This window comes from Chamaea fasciata, unplaced genomic scaffold (genome assembly GCF_029207755.1).
Source record: "Chamaea fasciata isolate MVZ Bird 193981 ecotype frontalis unplaced genomic scaffold, bChaFas1.0.hap1 SCAF_18, whole genome shotgun sequence".
Classification (NCBI taxonomy): domain Eukaryota; kingdom Metazoa; phylum Chordata; class Aves; order Passeriformes; family Sylviidae; genus Chamaea; species Chamaea fasciata.
In genome coordinates this window covers 12,744,160-12,769,388 of record NW_027094103.1, presented here as the reverse complement: position 1 = coordinate 12,769,388, position 25,229 = coordinate 12,744,160, and the positions used below count along the sequence as shown (strand labels likewise).

The following is a 25,229-nucleotide window of genomic DNA, read 5'->3' as shown; positions in this document are numbered from 1 at the left end:
GGGCTCTTTCTGAGGCACAGACACTCCACGGGATCCTGCCTCACTCTCCACACCTTCCACGCCTCGGAGGTGGCACTGAAGGCAGCACATTTCCACCACAGATCTGGGAACCTCCACCTGGCTTCGCCAGCCTTTCACTGTTACAGTTCTGTTACAGTCAGGATGAGAGACACGGGAAATGTAGAGTTGAGTTCAGTCTTGGTTGTTTTTTGTATCTTATCTATTTACAGTATTTACAGCGTGAGCTCCAGCCTGCCACTTAAAGAAACGAGACAAAATGGAGAATACCTAACTCCTACCAGAATCACCCAATGCCAAAGTGACACCCACGTTATTGATGCTTTTGGCCCAATAGTGACCATTGGAGGTTTGCAATGCAGACATCCTTCACCCAGTTAGAGAAAACCACCCAAATCTGGGAAGAAGAGGAAGAAGAAGGTGAAGAGGAAGAACGCAGACAACGCCCTGAATCCTCCATCTGGGCCCACACACATCACTACATACCAAAACTCCAGACCTGTGTCTTTACCCTGTGAGATCACACACCGCCACTCTAACTACACACCCACAGCCGCTGTGCTGTCACACAATTTTGGGAGCCTGTTCCATGGCCTCAGGTGAAACGCGGTGCCTGCCTGAGGGTCAGCACCCCTCAGCTCAGAAAGGCTGCAATTTTCAGCCCCCAGGGTTCCAAAAACCTCTGCAAAAACCTCTGCAAACAACAGAACAGAGTTCCCAGCTGGTGGGATGGTCCCACACAGCCTCTGCCTGGCAGCAAAGCAGTGAGAACCATTTCCTTTCCTTCACGTGGAGTTCCCCTCCTGTACACCTCAAGCAAAGCTCCCATTCTGGGCCTCAGCAGCTGCACAGATCCACAGCCTTGGCAGATCCACCATGCCTCTGAGAGCTCAAATCCAAATTGCTTTGCAACATCTCACATTCATCGTCTTGCCAGGGTCGTGGAGAGGAGGAAGCACACTGAACAGGGCTCATTTCCAGAAGTCTGGAAGACAACGACCACCTCCCCATCCCCACTGGAAGTAAGAAAAAGCCACTTCAAAAAAATTTAGGTTTTCAGCCTCTTCTGCTCTTGCGTCTGGTTCAGAGTAACGTTAAGCAAAACTGCAAATCAGCTTTCCACCAAAAGGGTGTTCTCAGCAAGAGAACACAGCCTGAGCTCTGCATTTGTGCTGGCACAGAACCACCAATACACCAACCTGTGTCAGGCTGCATCCCAGGTAAATGCTCCCAAACCAAACGCCAGTCCTCTCTGTCCATAACAGCAAAGTCACACAGGAAATCCCCAGCACCCCACATTCCCACCTCTGCCTCCTGCACCTCCCAGCCAGATCCATTTCTGAGCAAAGAAATACAGCCCCAGATTTCAACGAGCTTGTTTGTCTCCACCTCGCTTCTCAGGAAAATAAAGGCAGTGCCAAGGACCTTCCGAGAGTGATCCCCACTCCCAGTCGCCCAACAAACACCCAGTTCACTGCCTCGGGATTTCTCCTTTCACCACAGCTGTGTCTGTCATGTGCCGAAGCGTTCTGTTTCTACTTTGTGTAAAGGGATTTTCGATAGAAGAGGAGTAACGACATCAGAAAATACTTCTACCGCCGAGGTTTCACTCAGTAAACAGGTGTCTGGGAGATTATCTCACCAATTTAACCAAAGCTGCAAACACCACAACGGTTCTGGGATGACTAAAATCCGCCTTTTTTCAAATAAAAGCCTTTTATCTGCCAAGCGACACTTCCTGTTCTAAAGGCCATTCTCCTCGGTGGTTGTCAACTATGTATTAATCTAATTCATATAAGCCTTAGAAATAAATTCTTTCATGTGCACAATCTTTTGGGAAACTGGTTCCCTGAGGCTTTAGAGAGCAATTGTTGCTTATCACCGTGGAAATTTCCACTGAATTTAAAGCCTGGTAACAAGTTAAAAAAAGATACATCAAATTTTTCAGTGATTAACAAGGTTCCCAGTCATTGTCATCCTCAAAGGATTTTCATCTGATCGGTAGGGAAACTGCTAAAAATGAAAATAAAAGGGAAGTGATCTGACCCAGTAAGGCAGTTCCTGTGTTCCCACTCCTGTCCAAAATAATGGCACTCTCTTCTAACAGCCCCTTGCAGGCAGCAGCAATATCAAACACCTTGGGCTTTATTTAAAGGACAAATGTGCTGCCAAAGACAAACACTGCTTAACTGCAAGTGGATAGTTAAACCCTCCCTACAGAGCTCTCCCAACAAAACCACTCTGTGTGTGGGAGAGGCAAGCTCTGCCAGAGCACTTACAGAAAAGCAGGTAATTGAAGTTTTTCTGCCTTCAAACTCCATGCCTGTGCAATAAAAACCTGATTTTAAAAGCGCCATAAAGCAGAGAAGTTTTCCGATGCCTCGCTGTCTGTCGTGGCGCAGGAAGGGCCCTGCTAAAGCAGCAGTTTTGTACCTTGCTGCACACTGTGGGCCTGCCATAAACGGCACGGCAGACACGCTACAAACCCCCCGGTGGTGGCAGCTTTCATTCCTCCTCAGAGCATGCAAGGAGGAAAATATTTCCATGCCTAGGAGCAACTTTCAGAGGGGATCAGCTTTCAAGCAGTTGAGATTCATCCCGCGTCCCCACGTCAGAAACGCGCCCAGCCGAGCTCCTTACCTGAGGATGAACTGATCCACCGTGGAGTTGTTGGCGATGGTCACGTAAACGTTCACCACCTCCCCCTGCTTGACGGGCTTGGAGGGCAGCCACACCACCACGTTGCTGTCCAGGCGCAGCTCGGTGAGCTGGGAGGCCTCCTGGCCCCTGTAGAGGCTGACAGAGCCGATCCTCTGCAGGTGCGCCATGCTCTCATCCACTCCGTCCTTCCCGGGCCGGATGGCGTTACCCTTGCGGAGATCCTCGGCCGTGCACTCGCCCTTCTCATCCCCGGGCTGCACCGTGTAGTAAAGCTCCACGGGGCTCCCTTCCAGCTGCTCCGCTGGCTTCTTCCTGCCCGTGAGCACGGAGGGAGGGCTGAACCAGCTGGGCAGCAGCTCCAGCTGGGCCACGCAGAGCCCCAGGTCCCCCGCGAGGCGGCAGCTGCCGCGCACCTCGCGCGTCTCGCGGAAGGCGAACACGCGCAGGCAGGGCAGCCGCTCCGCCGGGCTGTACTCGTCCCAGTCCCTGCCCACGATGTAGAACAGCACCTGCACCCGCGGCTTGCTCAGGTAGATCTTGGTGCTCAGGATGTAGGCCTGCAGCTTCCAGTTGTAGGTGAACTTGTTGGCGGAGCCGAAGGAGCTGGAGGTCGACATGAGGTCCTGCGGCACGGCCTGTTCCACGGAGAAGGGGCCGTAGCTGGCGTTCAGCACGGGAGGTCTCTTGGCTTTGTAGGGGAAGAATGACTCCACCCTGGACTGCAAACTGGAGTTTCTCATGAAGTCCTGGTTGGCTTCTTTGAGGAAGAAAGACGTCTCGGCGTTGAAGAGCCGGTAGCTCACGGGGAGGTACGTGGGCAACGAAGAAAATCGCTGGTTATTGTCCAGGACCCCTCGACACTCTGTCACTAATAGAAGAAAAGGTGAGTTAGACCAAGTCTGCTTTTGGCTTCAGTGGAGGCACATGGAAAGTCAGGGGCAAGCACTATTCCATGCAAAAATTATTTACAGGGTAGCTACATCTTCAGATAGAGATAATTCTTTTCTGCATTACGTTTGCAAAAAGAATATAAAATGCGGCACGTCAGGAGAGCCCAGTGAGCAACAGCCCCCAGGGCTGCTCATCACCAGCCCTGCAGGATCCAAGGGGATTTCTGCTCTATGGACAAAGCTCTTTTCTAAGGACTCACACACACACAACCATTTCACTCCCTCTGTCAGGTAACCTTGCTCTTTTATTTCTGGCACTATAGTCCATATCTCCGTGGTAAAATACTGACAGTATCTCAATTCCCTAAGTTCTTTAAATGCAGATGGGCATCACTACCCAGAAGTATTTCAACCAGTACTAATATATAAGACGCACACAGAGAGAATCAGCACGTGCTGGCCAATTTCAACTTTTCAGCTACACATCAGATTCCTTTTGACCTAAATGTTTTCCCATAAAGATTCATAACACACTGCTGAAAGGCAAAATGTATTGTCTAAATTAGGGCAGATAACAGGGGAGGAGAATTAAAATACGAGTTGATTATGTCACACAGCTTACAACCCCTCTTCTTAACTCCTACTGAAAGGACTGACTATAGGTACAGAAGGGAAAGGCATCTAGTGCTGCACTTCTTGAGTACTGAAGAAACAGAGCTTCGCCCTCAGTTCCTGTGCTCTCAGGGAATCAGGATTTAAGGTTCTGTGTAGGTCCAGCTCTTTAAAGAATAAATGTAACAATAAGGACAACACGGAATTCATCTGGAACTCAGAACACCTGAGGATCCCAAAACACCCCACAGAGACAAGTCTCACCACCTTCCTCACAAAGGGCTGCAGCCTGGGGATTTCTGCGAATCACATTTGCTGCCCTGGCATGTCTGGCTGCTAACGTGCTAATTATGCAGTCAAATGTAATTAAATGTTTTCAAGTAATGAATAAACAATCGATCCCTGTCATGACACCAAATGGCTGCTGACAGACAAGCCCACTGCAGCCCTGCAGAGTGTGCAATGCCAGAGCGCAGGGAAGGGAAGAGCTTTGGAAGGCAGGTGTGAGGTAATTAAGAAGAGAAGGAGACAAATGTAGAGGAGGGGGAAAGCAGAACTCTCAAAGGACAGCAGCCATAAATTTGAAATAAGGAATTAAGATGTGTTCGCTCATGTTTAATTCATGCACCACCACTGGATGGTAGGAGTTGTTCTCGCAACCGAGCAAACTGCCGTGACTGGGCAGAAATTTAAACAAAACAAAAAGGTAAAAATAGGAGAAGAAAGAGTGAATTAGCAGCACAACACCCTCTCTGTCAGGCAGAATCACATTTAAAACATAAAACACTGGCTTAGCCCACTGTTACAGCCCTCCAATCCTCGGGCACACGCTTTAATTCTGCTAAAAAAGACGGGACAAATGCCACCTCCTGACCTGAGTCTGTCAGCCTTCCATCCCAAAGAGCTCTGACACTTCTAAAAGAACACAAGGAAGATCCACTTTGGACCATGGGCCTTGCAAGGAAAGAGGAAAACCTACAGATTTCTTTGGTCCAGCAGCAGAACAAGAGTTTGGATTCCTCATGCAGGAGTTTCCTCTCGAAGCCCCTTCACCCACCTCCTGCTCCCCTCCCTGCAGCCCTGCAGGAAACAACCACTGACACCTCACATGACAGATGCCAACGTTCCTTTAAATTAAAACACCACGTTTGCTAGCCAAGAAGTCCACTTCTTGGTGGCCAGTCTGGCTACTGAATTTGGCGTGGTGACTGCTGAGAATTCCTCTCTCAGGTGTCCTGCTGCTCAGCCAAAGCCCCGTGGTTCCAGAGGGCTGAGGCTAAATCCCACAAACGCTCGGTGAAGGAAAGCACGGATTGATTTAAGCACACAGACAGTTGTGCTGCGGTGTTTCCATGAGCAGGGATACTCCAGACACGGCCCCACCGCCGCTCCTGAGGGAATCTCTGCCTTCCACAGAGCCACACAAATCAGAAATAAACAAACTCAGCAGGCTGCAGAGACAAGTGGAGTCCTGGGATTTCAAAGGGTTGTTGGTCAGGATCTGAGCTTTGAGACTTAGCAGCTGTTCTGGTGCAATTCCCGGGACTTTTGCTGCTGCACATTATCCTCAGACAGACAGTGGGCTCATTTTTGCAGGCACTTCATTTATCCTGGGTAATCACATGCATGAGGTATGTAGGACTTGGCCCAATATTAAGAAGAAGTCATGCAACTTCTGCCTTAATAAGCTGAACACAAACAGCAAAGCCCATGTGGCCAGACTGACAGCAAAAAGAGAAAAAAAGGCTTCACTCTTTTTTCTCTTTTTTATTGTAGTCTGAAGATTTCCACCCACTTTCATACCATACATAATGGATTCCTGTATTTCTATACTGAAGGCTGTACTTTAGACAATTTATTTAAGCACTTTAAGCCTTTTACTGATAAAACTGGTAGTTTAAATTGTCCATTTTATTTTTAGAATCTCAACATCATGCATCAGCAACTGCAGGCCATCACTTAAGGGATTTGTTCTATTCTCTTCATCTCTACCCAATAACTTTCACGTCCTGGTATAATTAATTACCAACATTTCCTGAGAACATTTCTGTATGCTTGATCAGCTCAGTTTCAAAGTTCTTTAATTTATCAGAGAATCTATTTAAACAAGATGCCATGGGTTTTTCCTGAGTTCCACATCACAAGTTATTATTTTAAAGAACCATTAAGCCGTGTTTACTTTATCTACCTGAAAAACTAATTTTTAGAAGAGCAGCTCTGCCTATCAGTGCTTTTTTTCCAGGTGCTCTGGAGCAGATTTTCCCATTTTAAAATCTGTTCCATCATCCAGCAGGAGTTAGAGCTGCCCAGAGATGAAGTCCTGCATGGAAGAGGTTAACAACCATCAAACAAAGCCAGTATTAGCCAAGAACAAAAGAGAAGGCTTACAAGTAATTACTTCTTCTTTCTAACAGCCTGGTGACTTTTTAATCCTTCTTCTGGCATCATATGTCTCTGCAGCACTTCATCTGAACCCAAGCAAGCATCTGCTAAGCACATCACTGGCTCCAGTGTGACAGAGCAGCTCAAATTCCTGCAGCCCAGTGGATGGGAAACAGTGACTTCTGATCTGTATTATTATTATTATTATTATTATTATTGTTATTATTCCTTGGATTCCAGCAGAAGAGGAATTTTCTTTGGGGGTATTTCACACGGAGCTGGAGCCCTGGGTGCTGGATTCACTGGAACAGTCATAAAAGCTTAATAATCTTTGAGCTGTTCTTTTATGAGGTCGGTTTGAAGTGACTTTCTTTTGGGCAGGGAATTAAGGGTTTAGCTCTTAGTGGGTGGGAGATTACTGGCCAATGGCCACGGATCTTCAGTGCCTGATGTTTGATGAGCCACTGAGCCTTCAAGGCAACCATCTGCCCGTCCCCTCAGCCACAAGGTCCTGAGCCAGAGGAGGCAGGGAGGGGTGCGCCTGATATTTCTGGGCCTGAGAGATTTTTTTTAGCCTGCTAGCAGCTGCTAACTTTTTCCCAAGGAAAAATTTCTGAGGAAAGCTTCTCCTCAAAACAATCCTGGCAAACAACTCTCCTCTCTCAGAACAATCTTTCTCCAGGTGGTGTTTTGCTGTTTCTCTGGTTTAACCCACGGGATCAGAGAGGTGTCGTTCCTGTTCACCAACCACGTTCAGTCTGGATGGGAACACCTCACAAAAGGCAGTAAGAATTAGACAATAAAGGCTTTTTTTCTGTGCTCTTTGCCTTCTGAAATATTTGGAGTCTCTCATCTTTGTGTCCTACATGACAGGGAGGAGCAGAAGACATCTGCCCATGCAAAGGAGGAGTGATGTGAGAAGCCTCCCCTGCACCTTGTCTGGCCCTCAGAGGCACAATTATTATTTATTTTGCCCCTTGCAGGAGACAAAGCAGAGGAAAAGTGCTGAACAGATCCCTGTGTGTTCTCCTGTGAGCCCAGCACTGCAGCACAGCTGAAGCTCCCACCAAGAATTCTGTAACTTTTAAGGCAGGATCTTCTCCCTCCTTTTCCCAGCAGCTTTACCAGTCCCCTTCCTCCATTCCTGAACCTGGCTGTAACTGAATGCTGCACCATACGGATTGTAATCTTTGTTCCACTTCCATGCCGCCGGAGTTTTAAGAAACAAAATATTATCCACAGCACCACCATCACCTAAAATCCTGCAAATGCTCTAAAAGATCGTCCCAGTTCCTTCCATGGACACCCATTCCCAGCTGCCCCTCGGTGAGCGCCTTACACCAACCATGCCCTCACAAAACCCCCACCCTATAATTCTCTTCTGACTCCATCTTCCACGACAAACCTGTCCTGCCCTCGCAGAGCAAATCACAAATTCCAGCTCAGGAACTACAGAACAGGGAAAGAATGAAAGTCGGGAAGATCCACTTCAATCAGCACAGATGTTTCCTTCGCCACCAAATGTCAGCAGCTATGTTTGCTGCTTCATTTTCCCTTCATTTTCTGTGCCAGCACCACATTCAGTCCCATTTAGTGACTTCCCAGTGAACGAAATCTTTGCAGCAATGTTTAGCTCAGAACTGGAGCTCAGCAAATACATTCACTTAGACCTCAGAATGACCTTAGCTGTACTCTCATCCCCTCCAAGTTCCCTTTCCTTAACATCTAGAAATAGAAAATTCTGCTGATGCAAAGGCTGAGTGGAATCTTAAACCAAACAAGCTCAAATCCAGGACATGGAGCAGATTTTGAACTGTGAGGTTGATTAAGTATTGCAACAAAGGGAGCAACAGCTCGTCCATGTCTTCACATCCAGACTGGATTCCCCCTGAAAGGTGGAATTGGTTTTCTCAGCACAAGTTACAGGGACAGCTGGAGCCTCATACTCCTCTCTGGCTTAAAAACTACAGTTCTGTGAGAATTCAAAAAGATCAGCAGGATGGCAGGGTGGCTGCAGAAGGCACAGCTGCTGCTCCTCACGTGTGCCCATCACGTCTGCGGCCTCACCCTCTGAGGGGTCAGAGACGCTCCTGGACTAATTGCACACAGGCAACGTCAAGTGTCAAAAGCTTCTGATGATCAATTTGTGAAGCTAAAAACAAACTCTGCAAAGAAATCTGGCAAAGAAATCCACAGAGCAGACAGTCGAGGGAAATTGCAGCCTATTCTCAAATATTCCGTCAGCACCTGGTGAGGGCAATTGCATCAAACAAAATTAATGCCAACAAAATTATTTCAGCAGTTCTTTTTTGAATCCAGAGTTCCCCAAACTGAAAGCTGAAGTCCAGGGATAGGTTTGTACCTGCAGTGGTTTGCAGATTGACCTGGGATGGGACATTCCTGTTCACATTTATGGGAGTACAGAGTCTGCTAACCAACCGGACACGTTTTAAACCCAGACAGAGACACAAGCCTAGATCAGAGTTCAATTAAACCACATTGAAAAGCTTGTTGGGAGCCATTATAATCAGGCATTGTGAAGAAATTTCCTGTTTTATTTCAGCGGGAGAGATTAACTTCGTTCATTCAGTATATTGCTAAATGAAAAACTGCAATAACATTCCATTAAATAGACTTGTCTCACATTTTGGGAGTATATCCTTAATGAATTTATCCTTTGTATATTACCACTGCTCGTATCTCCACTGAAGTTCTACAGACAGTCCTGGATTTAGTTCAGAAGGGAACACTTGCCCCATTCTCCAGCAGAGGCAAAGAGTGGCATTTCAGGGCTGTCAGGAACATGACAAGGACCTAAAGCAAGGACGGAACAAAGGGACACCAGGAACCTCTGCACTCCCTGGAAACATAAAAACAACGGGATGGTCACCGAAACTGAGCGATGGGGGGAAAAAAAAGTATTTCAAACAGAGCATGATTAGATGATGGAGCCCATTGCCAGGAAACTGAGCCAGAATTAAAAGGGTGATCAGAACGCTTGCACTGATGTGCACACCATCCACAGCAGTGTCATTAACCACATGTAAAACTCCCTGTTTTAGCTGCATCGATTAGAACCCAGGATTAGACCTCTGCATTCTAAAGCCTTATCCAACATCTGTCAGGTTGTTCCATTTTCCACGGGATTACCAACACAACAGACACGTGTACGAACCACAAATAGCTGCTTGGGAGGCACAGCCTTTTCACCAACAGGAAAGAGAAGCTTTAAAGTCTGATTTGGAAACACAGAACTCTCAGAAAACTGCATTTCCAACGTTTTAATAACAGCCTCCAATGTTTTGGGGTTTTTTTTTTTTTGCAGTTCTGTACATCCCACCCTTTGGCTGCAAAATACCCTTTTTATTACAGGTCTATCTTCTCCCTGACCCTCCATTCACGGAGCTGCGTTAGTCAAAGACTGCCTGACATTCAGGACTGAAATCTATAAATGGTTTTCTCAGACTGCCTGATGACCTTAAGAGTCTGTAAAACAACAGTGTACATGCAAAGGTCAACGAAGATTTCGGGAATCACTCCCCCTCCCAGCGCTGACATTCCCAATTGTCTCCACTGCCGAGCCCATCTGACCTATTTAAGCCAGTTTGCTGCGTGCAACCGGAAGATAAATACCTGCAAACCCGATTTTTCCACTAATGAAAGCTTTTGTTGAGAGAGAAGGCTCGGAAAACTCCTTCTCTACAGGCACCGCTCAGGTTTTGTGCCGGCCAGAGGCTGGAAATGTCAGTGTCCTGTGAGCAGCACACGAAATGTCACACGCTGGCCTTTCCCTGCTCGCCTCATTGTGGCAAACTCCGTGGATTCTGCACGGAACAAAGCAAACAGCGCTTCGAGCCCGTCCCTGTCTGGTGGTTGGGAAGGAGAGGAGGATTTAGGACACCCGAGTTTATTGCCAGCTCCGTCAAAAACATGTGGTAGCCACAGGAAAGCTCTGCAACCCAGTTTCCTCCGGCGGTGAAATGAGAGGAGCTGTCGTTCAGTTTGATTGACTTTTGCGAGTCAAAACCACGTCGAGTTCATCGCACAGAAGACTGAGTAAAACACTGTCTGGGGTGTTTTTCTCCTGGTCTTTAAAGCGGGCAGAAATAACCCAGTGGCGGTCATGGAGTGGGGAAAAGGCAGACAGTGTGATGGGTATTTTCTACCTTCACCAGTACCTTTTCAGAGACCTGGGCTGATTATCTTCCACTCAACACAGGCAGCTGAAGGAGCCTAATTTTCATGGCACTACAATTACATAAAAGACACTTCTCTGCAGGGGATGTATCAAATTTAGCCAAACAGGACGGCTCACCAAAGCCTCCACACCGTTTTAAATTCTGGCCAGAATGCCATCCTGAGAGAAATACGCAAATATCACAGTTAGCTGGTTGGGTTTTTTTTTTCCCCCAAGTACTCAAGTGTCATAAAAATGGGAACTGGCAAGATGTAAGTTACAAACTTGAACAAGTTCTGGCCTTGGCAATGAATCAATTCCTTGTCCTGTCTCTCCTTCTCTAGTTTTTAATAGCTCTGTGCTTTCCTCTGCTGTTTAAGTCTCTGTCAGATGCTGATAAGCACTCACTCCTCTGTTTAGACACTGAATTGCTTTGACGGCTCCTTGTTTAAAGAGAGATTAGGGTCCTAGAGCCTCAATGGGGGCAATTTGCTCAGCACTCTTCAGTGCCACGAAAACCAACAAGAGCCAAGAGCACCCAAGAGCTCAGACCTGCACAGGATGAAGCTTTCAGCTGCCAAAGTGTAGAAGGAGGACACAGAGGACTCAATAAATTAATTACAAGGGTTTTCCCCTTACCATCCAGAAAGAAAAAAAGAGAATTTTTTTTTCTCGTAAACACGTACTAATTTAAAATAAAGGCAGCCGGCAACACAAACAACAGGACTTTATCTCACATTGCCCCACACTGAGCCCCAGCCTCCACTGGGCTCTGCATCGCACTGCTACAAGGGAAATTACTCAAAGAGCCAGGGATAACCTGGCAGTGAGTAATTATTCCGAGGCTGAGAAGGGAAAAAGGGTTTCTTGCAATCAGATCTGAGCCAGGCTCTCCCTGGGGTTTGTAATAACTTTTAGGACACATCTTGGCAGGTTCCTAACTGGCAACTCACATCCCAGGGCTGCTGTTCCCAGGGTCCTGGACGCTTCTGGGAATAAACCCCTCCAGACCTCCCATCCCTGAGGCTGTTTTACACTCCAACGACACAGACTTCGAGATTTAGAAGGCTGAAAATGACTCTTTCTACTTTTGGGATGTGTTTTCTTTTTATACTATTCCACACAGACCAATCTGATTGGTGACACAAAGACAAACCTCTTCACTCACATTGGTCAGAGCAGAGGGACAGCAAGAAGTTGTTTTTCTTAGGAAAAAGAATGAATAACATAGGTACAGTTACAAAAACATTTCTCCTATTTACAAAACAAAAAAAAATTCTAGGAAAAAAAATTTTCAAAAAAACCCCAAAACACCCCAAGCATGAGACCAAAAGCTACACATCCCACCTCAGCAGCTGAATATCCAACAGCTAAAATCATTTTTCCCATTATCCAGGCAGGGAACTCGGGCAGCGTGACCGAGTTCTCCAGGAGGTTCCACCAAAGCCAAGCACAGACACCAGACAGGAGCAGGGGCTGGGGCACTGCAGGTGAAAGCAGCAGGCGAAAGGCACCAAAGCGGGGAAGGAAAGAGGATGGAAGAGCCTTGCTGCTGATGGATGGAACTTGGCAAGGCAGGGTAGCAAATGCTGCCAGGATTAGACTCCAGTCTGTCAGCTTTCCCGAGTGGGAACCAGGAGCCTCAACCTCCGCTGCCTGGCGTCTCCGGGAATCTGCAAACTTGGTGTAAAACATCTAAATCGTGGAGGAAAAAAGGCCCTGGAAGTACTGACTTGGATCGGCACTAACTGTTGCAGAATTTCACCCTCAGGAAAGTTTCACCACTGGTAGAAATCAATAAACTTTTGCAAAAGACAGAAAAATCCCCATTGATATACCAGCAATGAGCCGGCCCCAAAAAATATTTTTTAATTGCTCCTTGAAAAAAGCCAAGTTTATTATTTATATGAAAATTTAATTTCAGAGTAAAGCAGCCACTCATCCTTCTTTACTTTGTTCTCCTCCTCTGCCTCATGGAGGAATTTGGAACACTAACAGATGCAGTGCACTCACATTTTTAATATCTGCATGTATTAAATAGTTGCTTGTATGCAAACTGTGACTTAAACCGTGCCAGAACATCCCAATATCCTGGCTACAACCCTGCTAATCATCTCCATTTCAAAAAAGCAGCGAGGATTTACGAGAAGATTAATTGAGAAATGAGGCTGAGGGGGTGGGGGACGGCCCTGCCCGTCCGGGAAATGAACTCGGCGTCACCTTTAACCTCCAAGTAATTCTTTGTCACATAGCACAAAGCAACTCATCATTCCAGAAGAGCAGCAGGACAGAAACCGAGCGGAAATCTATCTGCTTAAACACCTTCTTTCCCAGGGATTCATCAAAAGGGACGGTTGGAGCACCACTTTGGTGTCTTTGCGCTCCCAGCACCTCCACGGGCTGGTTTTAAAGTGCCCTGGCTGCTGCCAAAGAGAGCAAAGGCCACTGTGGATCTTGGGGTGAGAGCAGCTACTCCCCAAACCCCAAATCCTGTCTCTCAAGTATCCTGTCCTGACTCCAAAGCTTTGTGGGAGCATCCCAGCTCGGTGGGTGCTGTTTGGTGACCCCAGGTACCGAGGGAAGGGGCTCCTCAAGCCCCAGCCCCCAGTTCAGCCCTTCTGCCATCTCTTCTCCCCAGATTACCTGCGCCAGAAACCCGAGTGGGGCGAGAAACGACAGGGAGAACAAACTGGTTGTGGTGCTGGCAGTGAGAAGGGGAAAGGCAAAACTACAAAAGGAAAAATGAGATCCAGAGAGGGAATCTTCCAGGGGAACACAAGCAGGCCTGACAGAATGCTAAATCGCAGTGAGAAAATGGAGCAGAAGAATGATGAACACGTGGTTTTAATTCCGTTTTTAAGGCAGAGAAGACGATTGAGAAATCGCTCTCTGAAGTCTCTTTTATTTGCTCCAATGTCTCGCTGTAACCTGCCCAGGAAGGTTACCAAACCACTCCATCAGTGCCACACCTGAGGAAAGTGTCTGGCAGAACACATCTGGCAATTCCAGCCCTGGAATTAGGAGGCAGAAGCCAATGGGACCAAGTTGTGCTTTCCAAGATAAGGTTTATACAAAAGGAGCACGCTCAGAAGCCAAAAATCAAGGCCTGCCTAAGACGGAGATGAGAATCTGGATCCAGTTTATGCTCAAAGCAGAGCAACAGTCTGGTGCAGCTTCAGGGAGGGCATTAATGCCCGAGGCAAAGCTGGGCTGTGCAGCTCTGAAGGTACAACAGAGTCATTCAGTCGTAATTCTGCGTTGTCTGGAGTGGGTGGAAGACAGAGTCCTACCTTCCTGTTGCTTCTCAAGTGTCCCTAAAGTCATGGCAAAGACAAACGACAATGATGGATGCCAGTCTGTTATGCTGAGCACCACAAAACTGCGCACAGCAAATGACTCGCACCATCTTTTGAAGAGGTTGAACGTGTCGTGCTCCCAAAGTGCTGTAGTGCTCAAGAATCACTGAGAGCTCCCTGCAAATCAATGCAATAGAGCCCTGCTATACATTTTGCAAGCTCTATTTTTATCCCTTCCTAATATAACTTCCAAACCTTTCTCCTCCCCCACGTCCCTGCCACGGATCCCTAACTCACACAGCTAAAAAACCACCCAGTGCCTCCAACAATTTCTTCCCAACATGTGCAGCCCTTAACAACAAATTTAATTTCTTCCTTTCTTTGAAACTCATCTTCATTCAGCCTGGCTCCTGAGGGAAATTAATGAGGGCTCGCTGAATATGTTTACATAAGATCTCCTCCAAATTTATGTTATTAAGCATTAGCAGCGGTTTTATCTGCCCTCTGAGGGACGGAGGGGCTGATGTGTCTGGCCAGAGATGTCTCAATACAACGTCTGCTGTCCACTCACACCCTGCTGGCTTTTTCACAGCAGCTCTGGTGACAGAGCCTGGAGCAGGGGATGGGGTGACAGCTGAGGAAAAGCTGATTTCATCAGGGAATTCCATCATTTCTGGGCTCCATTGGCAGCGAGGGGCCGGCACTCCGAGGCACACTCAGGGCTGAGGAGGCTGGAAGGGCCTGGCTGTCCCCAGTGTCACCTGGCTGTCCCCAGTGTCACCTGGCTGTCCCCAGTGTCACCTGGCTGGGACTGTGCCCAGGGCCAGGCAGGAGCTGTGACACGGCCGTGGTGACACAAACCCACGTGTGATCCATCCACACCGAGCCAAGCTGCAGCCCAGCTGCTCATCCCCAGGAACGCCTCTCTGCTGCAGGAACTCCATCGCTGAGGGGAATTTGAGCTCCTGCTGGACTCCACAACCACATCTTGCTCTGTGATATTCAACAGAGGCTTTGGAGTTAGAAAAAACATCTTTCTTCTCATTCTTACTCATGTAAAAGAAATATTATGGTTCTTTGTGTGTATCATCACAAGCGCAGATAAAACATTTATTTGTGCACACACTCACAGCTACAGCTCATTTCTGCACGACAAACTGCAAATCCAACCCTTGCACTAAGCTAACTCTCAGCCTGACTGGTCCCATCGAGTCTGAGCGAGGCAAAAGCTGCTCCCTGCTGGAACGTCTCTGGTGTCAGACATCTGGCTGCAGTAAAGCTGTGGTCCAGCACGGCTATTGGATCTAGACAATGGGATTTCGGCAATGATTAAAGATGCCTGTGGCTTCTGGGCAGGCAGGAACAAAGGAAACCCTTCTGCTGGAAGAGGGGTTCGATAAAATTCACGGCTGTCTCCACTTCTGCACTTTTGTCTCCTTCATTAGCTCACAAAGCAACGAGTGCAATTCATGAAAAGGAAAAGAAACTCTTACCATCCCGACCAGCCTATCCTGCAGTTCCTTTTGGCTCCATGTCTCCCCAGGTAACCCTTGCCAGCGAAGGCAGAGTGGTACAAGAGCCATTACATCACCCACATTCAAGAACCAAAACTTTAACAGGGATCATTTTTCCTTCAATAAAAAAAAAATATATATAAAGCTAATGCCACCCTGAATTCCCAATGCGCTGTATTAACACTCTTGTCAGCTGTAGGGCTTTTGGACTGCTATATATTTATTTTTTTTCCCCCTTTATAAGTCTATTTAAACCTGTCTGCATTTCAGTTTGCTAAAGCTGTTTAGCCAAGTATGAACTCCATTGATGGCCAGCTGTAATGAACGTCACAGGCTGGAACCCAGGCAGGCAGTTGTGCCTGTTTGCTGGAGACTCTCATTCAAAAAACCAAAGGGAACAAGAGTAGTTTTAGAGATGCTGTAAATGCTGAGCTGCTTGCTCTGAAAACTAATGCAGAGCCCTGTTCTCTGTGCAGACAAGGCCTCCAAGGGAGGGAGGGAAGCCTTATTTCCACCAGGCTCCTCTGAGCTAACCACTTTTAAGGGATGTTTCACTTTAAAGGCAATAGCAGGCATTGATTTGGAAGACAGATTTCAGCATCTTCTACCCTGGATGGACGCAGAGCAGACTATGGAAAGCTCCTGCCCCTCTGGTAAAGAGCAGAGCACGTCTCTTCGTGGTATAAATTTAAAGGGAGGACCTACAATATGGAGAAATCTTCAAAGGCCAGTCAGGTTTCCAGTCCAACAACCCTGCCAAGTGTTCCTTTAATCCTTTATTTACCAGTAAATCTGCCTCTCTCTGTTCAGCAGGCTTTTACTGGGATTGGGTTTCAGCCTGCAACCCAAAAGCTGTAAGCATATGCTCTGTAGCCCTAATGAGAAACTCAATCTATTAATGAGCAGACCTTCTCCACAGGACCAGGTCTTGGCAACATGAGTCAGTTCCTGAACTTTCACCTCCCGCCTGGCAACAGACCAGACTAACTCCACATCTCTCAGCTGGCTTACATTATCAGCTCATTATTAACATACATCAGGGCCAGATCTCTTCTGCATGCACCCAGCAAACAGGAAACTACACGAGGGGAGGGCTCCTCGTTTTTGTCTGACTCTGGAGCTCATAAAAATGACTAATTAGAACCAGCTCTAGCGGAGGCGCTCTGCAGATCACACATTCCCTCTGAACCTTGGTCCTGACTTGGGATAAACACCCTGCAATGCCACGGCTGCAAAAATCAGCCTCCCCCTTCCCTCTCCACAGAACCTTGCAGCTCTTCCCCCCAAAAAAAAGCTGGTGTGAGGCAGAGGAGGTGTGCTGCTCTCCTCAGCGTGGAGTCTAGACATCACAATTCAGATGGAACAAACAAAGCATCCAACATCACACCAAGGCACGCAAAGCTGAACTCCTGCGGGCAGCCACCCCCTGCAGCAGGGAGAGCTGTGGGAACCCTGTGCAGCACTTTCAAAGGACGCGGGTGTGTACTTTAGATGTGCACGCCTGCCTGGGCTGGGAGACCTGGGCTCTGAGCGCTGCTTTGAAGTGTCCTGCGAGCCCCCAGCAGTGTACACAGCACTTTGGGAAAGCTTCCCAGGGCTTCTCTCATGGCCACAGCTCTCATGGAGCACGGGGCAGGATCCTCTGGCACAGTCAGCACTGTCCCCAGTGACACACGGCTATTTGCCGTGCGTTGTCTCACTTTATCCTCCTCCTTGCACCATCAGTGTTTACTTTTGCCCTCCAGTCCCCTCTCCTCAGCTGTCATCCTTCAGCTCAGAAATCTCAGCAAACAGAAAATGAAGGATCTCTCCTCCTCCAGATGCCTGGTTCAGATCCAGTCCAGCCAGGCAGCAACGGGAAGTTGCACCAGCCTGGTAATTGCTCCCATCACATCTGGGCGCAGTCAGTGCCTACATCAGCAAATGCACATGGAGACCCAAGGGGCAGAAAGGTCAGCAGAGCCTGCTCAGGTCAGCCAGGTGCTGTTAGTGATGTGGATCAAACTGGAGCTGTTACACAGCATTCTGTACCTGCAGTCACCCCAGCTCAAGGTACAGAACACACATCCTCTCCTTGCAGAAAACTCACACCCACTCTGAAACACCCTCTCAAGCAAACCAGACTTAACACGAATCAATACGAAATCTGGCAAAATCTCAGAGCCTACACAAGCCCCTAATTTTCCTTGGCTGCTCAAAAGGTAGCAATTTATAGTCCTTTTCCTTAAAAAAAAAAAAAAAATTAGCTGTGGTTAGAATTACTTTTCAGAGCTGAGCTCATTTCGTAACTCGCCTCCTATTCAGACGGAATTTATGCGCAGATGCTCGGAGCCAAAACTCTGTTCTCATTTAATCCGCAGCAGAACAGGTAAAGAGCAAATCCATTCCAGCCAGGTTGGTGCCTTGCTGCTCCAGCCTCCCCTAAGACAGCAGCAGGCACGAGGAACTCACAGCTGCCAAAAGCCCTGCTGCTCCACGGGGCTTTTGTCAGCTCTGCTCCTCTGCCAGTTCTCATGCTGATAACTAGAGGGGAGCTAAAACAAAATATCCTTACAGGACCAAGAGCTTTCAAATGCAAAAGAGGTAGAAATAAGATTTTTTTAAACAGTTTTAAATGTGCTGTCTTTCCCAAACCTGCAAAGATCAAGAGCTGAGGGATCCTTCGTGGGAGCGGTGGTGGTAAGAAAAACCAGAGTGTTTCAGATCAACTGGTCAAGAATAAACCATACAGCTCCTCCCTGTAATTACACCAAGATGATAAAACTCGGAATTCAGATGAAGGGTTGTTATCCAAAATAAGGTAATCCCACAACAGAGGCACCGGATCTGTAATTCTCCAAGGGATGCTGAGTTACCTGAGGCCACTCATTTCTAAGTAGGTAGAAGCTAAAGGAAAATAACCAGAAGTCCTTTTGCAGAAAGAAATGCCTGGGGCTTTAACTTGTGCTCCAAGTTACCCTTTGAAAGGGTAATTATTTAATGGCGAGTGATATTATTCAAATTATAAAACCAAAATATGTTAAGGTACATCAACATATCAATGGCTGACTCAAGCAAAGGGAAAATGTACATTTAAACATATTTTCATTATTAGTTCACATGGTTCCACACGGTAAGAGATGCCAGCAATAGCACAGGTGGTGGAAGAGGAGACAAAAATTTGTTGGCTATTTGATACCAGCCCGACTGCAAAGAGATGAGACATTTCATTGTCAATAACATTTACAGAAGGCAAAGAAAGTCCAACTCAATCTTCAAAATAAGGGCGTGACACCACCTCAGTCACAGTAATGGACTTGCTCCTTCTGGCTTTCTTACTGCTGGGGACTGACTGAAAATCCGGGCAGGATTAATTAAATTTCCCAATATATAAAGCTACACCTTCTTATCATAAAAGAATAACTTGGATTCCAGCAGCAATTCCAACGTTTTCCCCAAGTATGCAGATGGAACTCCTTGCCCCCTTGGAAGGCCCCTACAGCTGAGAATTGAAGCAGCCTCTTTAAACTGAAAATACCTGCGCAGGCAACCTGATTTGTGATGCTCAGGTCCCTCAGGTCTCAGCAAAATTAGCCCCATTAAGAAACAAAGCACAGTCTGGTGCCTACATATGGATTTAGCAATTTCACTTTATGTTAGCCAATTAGAAAACACTGGCTCTTTTCCTTTCCCAAATGCTTTCAAATTAATGAGGGAAAAAAAACCCCACCCAAAACACGTAGGGAAGGCTGAACAAAGATTGGTACTTGATAGAATTTCCGTGTAAATCCTCCAAGATTCAATTTTAAGTAGAAGCAAACAGGCAAAATATTTACTGCTCAGCGTTTCACGAGCACGCCAACCCTTATCTCGCATTTAGAGGCACTCACAGGACTGTTGATGGTGTTTTCAGGGTGAAAGCTGGAGGAACCACCAGACAGAATTAATAAAATAATAAAATGACCTGCCCTGAGAGCAGAGCCTGGCTGTCCTGTCCTCTCCCCAGCCCACCTCACCCCACAAACCCACACTGGCTGCTCCCATCTGCTCCTGCCTCCTTCCAAGATTAACGGCAACTGCCAGAGCTCCCTGCAAAGTCCCGGCAGAGCTCTGTTTTCTGTGAGCTTCTCCCAGCCCCAGCCATGCACAGCAGAGCTGATTCATCTTCCCTGGCCATCCCATCCATCTGGAGCACAGGAAAAACCCCGTCAACGCTGCCTCAGAAAATGTCTGTGCTCAGAACAGACCCGCTGAACGCTCTCTGTTGGAGATATTTGAATTTGATGTGGGCTAGAAATAATTCCTGAGAGTTTTGAGCTTCATTTCCTTTCAGAGGAACACTCCTCCCCGTTTTCCTTCAAGCTTATAGACTTGAATTACCATATCTCCTTAAGCAGCAAAAAGCAATAACTTCACCAGATCCAGGAAATATTAGTGGCATTATTAATGTAAATAAAGGATTGTTTCATAGCATTTTTAAAGTTATTACAACGAGAGCATAAATCAGCCCCACTGATGGAATATCGGTATTTTATGCTGGTATGATTATTATATGATACAGTCAAAGTAGGGAGTTTCTTGGGCACATGTAATTCCTGTAACTGCCAAATAACCACATGAACGACTCTGTCCTGTTAAATCTCCTTCTGTTTTGCATTTTCCATTCATTTCCTTCCAGCCTCGACACTGTCCCCAACTCAAAAAGCTTCAACTGAACCATAACGAGCCTCACAATAAAGCACCTCGAGAACTAAAGAAGACAAATGTCCTTTTGGCTTTGAAAGCTGCACTTCCCATTAGAAATGCTGCCAGGTGAAACAAATCTTGAAAGGTGAGCACGGGCTAAGGGGCAGAGAAGTAAGATGGAAGTTGGCACAGCCAGGTTTGATTCCTGGGCTCTTGATTGTTCACTAAAATACTAAATACTGGCTGGTTTTAATCTCATTAAGAAGTAACGACTCGCGCTCAGGATCACATTCCTCACACAAAGCAGGATGGAACCCTTAATTGGATGACACGGAGCAAATCAGAATTTTCTGCTGTCATGAGATAATCATCCAGCTCATCCCAGCTCCACTCCCAGCATGCTGCAGGGAAAGGATCTGAGACCATTCCTTCAGTCCCTCAGAACGGCCCTCCCAGCTGAAAACCAGGAATTCTCCGCAGGAAATCGTGGGATCTAAGCATTTCACCCAGTTAATCTTTCCTCCTAAACCCCCTCAAATCCCGCATTTCACACAGAAATCCTCATTTCCACCTCCCAGAATTCCCTTGCACCCAACTATGAAAGCATCCTGAAACACGTGGGGGAGCGAAGAGAAACAGCTGATAAGAATCCTGATTAAACCAGCACGTTTCCATGGTAGGTTTGGATTCCTCCAGGTTTTGGTAACTGCAGATACGAGGGGGATGACTGGGTGCGTCAGACCCGGCACTCAGGAGCAAAGGAAAAGGATTCGAGAAGCAAAAAGACAATTGCTTCAGGAAAAATGAAACACAGCCCCCTAAGCTGCAGCACATCTCTCCTTTCTCAGTGTGAGGCTGACAAAGGCCCTCTGCTAATGGATAATAATTCATTTATTTATTTTACAGTTACCTCTGCCCGAAATGCTGAGAAATAGGTGTTATTTCCTCACAATAATTCCCGTAAGAATGAGAAATCCCAGGCAGCCTCGACTCTAGGTGGCGTTGGCAGCTCCTCTTACAATCCAGGAACTTGCTCCAAGGTATCAAACTCCTGGAGATTGAGCCTGAGCTGGTCTTGCTGCAGACGGAAAGAACTATTCCTCCTGCACTGATCAGACAACTCTGCTCAGCAATTCCAAAAGTGACTGGATAATTAACAGCGTGTATTCGTTTTGTTGGGAATTACTATTATATCCACAAAGAACTGAATATCTATTAACAAGTTAGGAAGCATTTCTCTGTTTCCGCAGAGAATGATGATGATGCCAGGGGGGCTGAACAGTGACAGTAATTCACACCACACGGGCACAGGTTAAATGCTGCCATTTCCCTGCCCTGATTACACAGTTTGAGCGAACTGCAAACTCCTCAAGCGGCGCGTTTGCACATTTCATCCTGTGGCTGAGAATGAAACAGGATTCCCCAAAATTCCCCAGGGTTCCCAAGAGACTGAACCCACAGAGGAGCCTGAGTTAGCTCTCATCTCTACTCCTGCCAAGGTGGGGCTGTTTAGGTCCCATCTTTGGGAGGGTCACAACTCCCACAGCTCAGCACGGGGCAGGAATATTTGATTTCCTTAAAGCAACTTGAATTTCCCACCGTTCCACAGAGCTCCCTACTCCTCAATCCTAAAGGGAGCACCAGCATTGGCACGGAGTCCTCAGGCTGGCTGAGCCCTGGACAGGGAAGGTTTGCAGCAGGAGCACAGGACACAAGGGAAAAATCTGGATTTTCCGCAGGCTGAAGGCTGCTTCGGCCTCAAAAATCACTTAGTGAGTGCCTGATCCCCCAGCCACATCACACACATGGCTCCCTTCAGTCAAACACTTCAGAAAGTGGATATGAGAAACAAAATGTAAATGTTCTCCCACTTTGGGCCACGACAGTGACTGGTTTGAGTTGATTGCTGCTCCGCTGCCACAATTCCTCACTGTGGGGAGTCAGCTCACTGACAAGCAGCTCCCACAGCAGCCAGGACTGGCACACACACTTTGGGGCCAGATGCCAAGAGAGGTCTGGTCTCACAGTCTCCCAAAAGTACATCTGAGATAAATCACACCCAGGTAACACCTGGCTGCCCAGGTGACTATGACCAAGACCTGGCGACCTTTTCTTTCTGACTGGAGGGGAATTCTGGAATTCCCAGCACTGCAGTGCCTTTGATGCAACATTAAAATGCTGCCGGAGTCTGCTCCTGTGACAACTCTTTATTTCAAATGATTGTTTATGAAATTTAATAGCAGCAGTTCGTTCCCGGGTGATGGTGTCTGACACAGAACACTTAAAGTGAAATGTGAGTGGCATTTTGGTATGTCTCCTGGAGTGAATATGATCATAGCCCCAGTTAATTAAATGAGCTGTCATTAGGTCTGTATGAGTTAATTGGCCTTCCCAGGGGCCAAAGTTAAAGCTACTACACATCCAAGGTGCAGACTTTCAGGCTGAACTTGCATTACCACATTTGGAGTCTGGGAGCAGCCAGCACCCAGAGGCAGCAATGCTGAGACCCGACCTCCAGCGCTCTAGAAATTTGGTCATTTCTTTCCTTTGCAGCTTGTAGGCTGAGCTCTTTTCTGAGTGAAAATCTGGCCCCTGGGGTTTAAGCAAAATGCAGTCTCTGTAGTGTAAACTCCTCATTTTGCAGCTGGAAGTTGATGTCAGTAGTTTTCCCACAAACTGAACAAGGAACAAGCCAGGAGCCTCCTTGCCATAAAGAAAGAACCTGACAGGTTTTTTTAACCTTTTTATTACTGGCCTTACTGAAGTTTGCTGTGTCACTGTTCATTTACTGGTTTACACAAAGTGAGCTCAAAAATACCATAAATTCTTTGCCCAGAACCTAACATCCAAGCCTGAAACTTCTTTCCTTGGAAACAGCTTGGTTATTCAAGTCTGGTAAAAAATTTGCATTTCTTGTTCCTAACCTAGATGAGAAGCATAAAACCATCTACATGAGAAAAAGCTGAGGAGGAGAAAAAAAAAAAAAAAAAAAAAAGCCCTCCAGTAGCAATAAACAGATCCCAACCTATTGCAAAGTATGAAAAACTGGCTGCAACAGAATGTGACTGTAAAATGGTCATGTTGTTATGCAGCCTCAATAGCTCATTTAAAGAGAGTGCCCAACCCTTCCCTCCTCTAGACTTTTTGTCTTTTCTGCTTTCTGTGAATACGAATCTCTCAAATTAAATTCAGGAGAAAAATCACTCAGGGCCTGGGCAAATATTGGGGATCTCAGAGCAATTACAACCATGAAGACTGAAGACAGTATTTAGGGTAGTCCATTGATTACAAGCAGCTTTAAAAACACAAAGCTCCGATCAAACTTTTTGTCCTTTACAAAGGACATTTTTATGACTTTTTTTTTGACATTTTCCCTTGAGTGAGATGCAGGAGAGAGAGCCCCACTGCAGCCTGAATGCTGCTGCTGGCTGCCTTTGGAAGCTGCACAGAACGTCACCTATCTGCTGCTATTTTCCCTGCGAGTTTAATTCATCCACCCGCCTCTAAATCCACTTGGCTCGACTCGTTCATTTACTTTTAGTTTTGCCTTTAAGCGTCTCTCTAGATGTCTGAAAAGAAAGAGATAAAGCAATTACTTGATTTCATCCTTGGGATTTCAGCTCTCAGCCTCGGCATGGTGCCTCTTTAGTGCTTGATGAGTGTCTAAATTCTCCCCAGATTAAAGAGGGTTGTCTTCTTTCTCCGTGCATTACACACACTGAAGAGAAAAGGAAAATCAAAAGGGGTCCAAACTTCTGTGGGTGGAAACCCACTCGGTTTCTTTCTGCTCTGGAGAGGCTGTGCCAACTTACACACGACAAAGATCCACCTCAAACTATTTTTCAAGCAGATATAGACATTTATACGCGGTATAAACCCTTAGCTGTGACTTTAGAATGAATTCCATAATAAACAGCCTCTTTGAAAGTTGTAAATATGGTGACACTGAGTCATCTTCTAGAATGAAAAACTCCCCAGGATGGTTTGAATCTGTGCCCCAGAGATCACTGCCCACGAAGTGGAAGAAGAGGAATGGTTTGCTCAATACACAAAGTAGGGGCTGAGCACAGAAGAAATAATTAGAGAAAGCTACTGTTGTAGTTCTTGGGTTTATTTCTGTCTGGAAGTCCTTGAATAATGATCCCAAACACAGCACCAAGTGATTACTGTTTCCCAGTGATTAATCAGCTGCAAAGTCCTCGTCTTTTCTCTTCTTCATCATCTCCCTGAGAACAGAGAGGGGAGCTGAGCAGTGGCTCTTGGAAATGAAGCATTTTGTTCAGCTGCTCCACGTGAAGCCCACATGGGGGCCATACATTTCAGACTTGAGCCTCTCTTTCTCGGCCAAAATCCTTAATCTGTGAATTATTTGTACAAATGGGAATTAAAAAGAATTTGCCCTCTTTCCCCCTCCCCCCGATCCCTTCAGAGCCTGTGTTTTTTAAGGCAGCTTTTCAGCAGCCCTCCTTCTCTGCTGGGTAAAATGTGCACAAAACTGAGGTGTGGGAGGGAACCTCAGAGATAAGAACTCCCCTGGACGAATTCCAGCCTCACCAGAGAGAGCAGGGCTGACCCCTCTGGCTATTTTCACATCTCTCTCCATCACAGGACTGTGGCTTAAGTCCTTCTGTGAAATATTGAGGTCCCCAAACTTCCAGGGTCCGATGGGATTGGTTCAAAGGACTCCCAAATTTACACTGCCTATTTAGCAGTAATTTTCCCTTTTCTGTGACTTACAAGTACCCAGTTATCCTGCAATAGTTATCCTTAACGTTTCAACCCAGTAACAAGGGACCAAATATATCTACATAGGTACAGGCAGGGTAAGCAATAATCCACTCTGTGATAATATTCTGTCACATCAGAGTTTGCTTTTTCCACATTTTCAGTTTTTGCTGTGAATAATCTCACCTCTCTTCCAGAAAGCCCACAAAATAAAACAAATTAGATCACAGACAAAGATGATTGAGCTAAGTGATAGAAATGCACCAACTAAATCTGAATAGATGATAAA

The 25,229-nt window shown here is 46.6% G+C and overlaps 1 protein-coding gene across 1 annotated transcript in view; it reads right to left on the bottom strand.

The window, feature by feature from the left end:
- The window catches only part of TMEM132C (transmembrane protein 132C), a 174,238-nt gene that overhangs the window by 125,678 nt on the left and 23,331 nt on the right, over positions 1 to 25,229 (bottom strand). Inside the window, exon 2 of the mRNA XM_066199508.1 lies at positions 2,659 to 3,547. Coding sequence (XP_066055605.1) covers positions 2,659 to 3,547 — 889 coding nt within the window. The remainder of the gene's footprint in view (positions 1 to 2,658; positions 3,548 to 25,229) is intronic.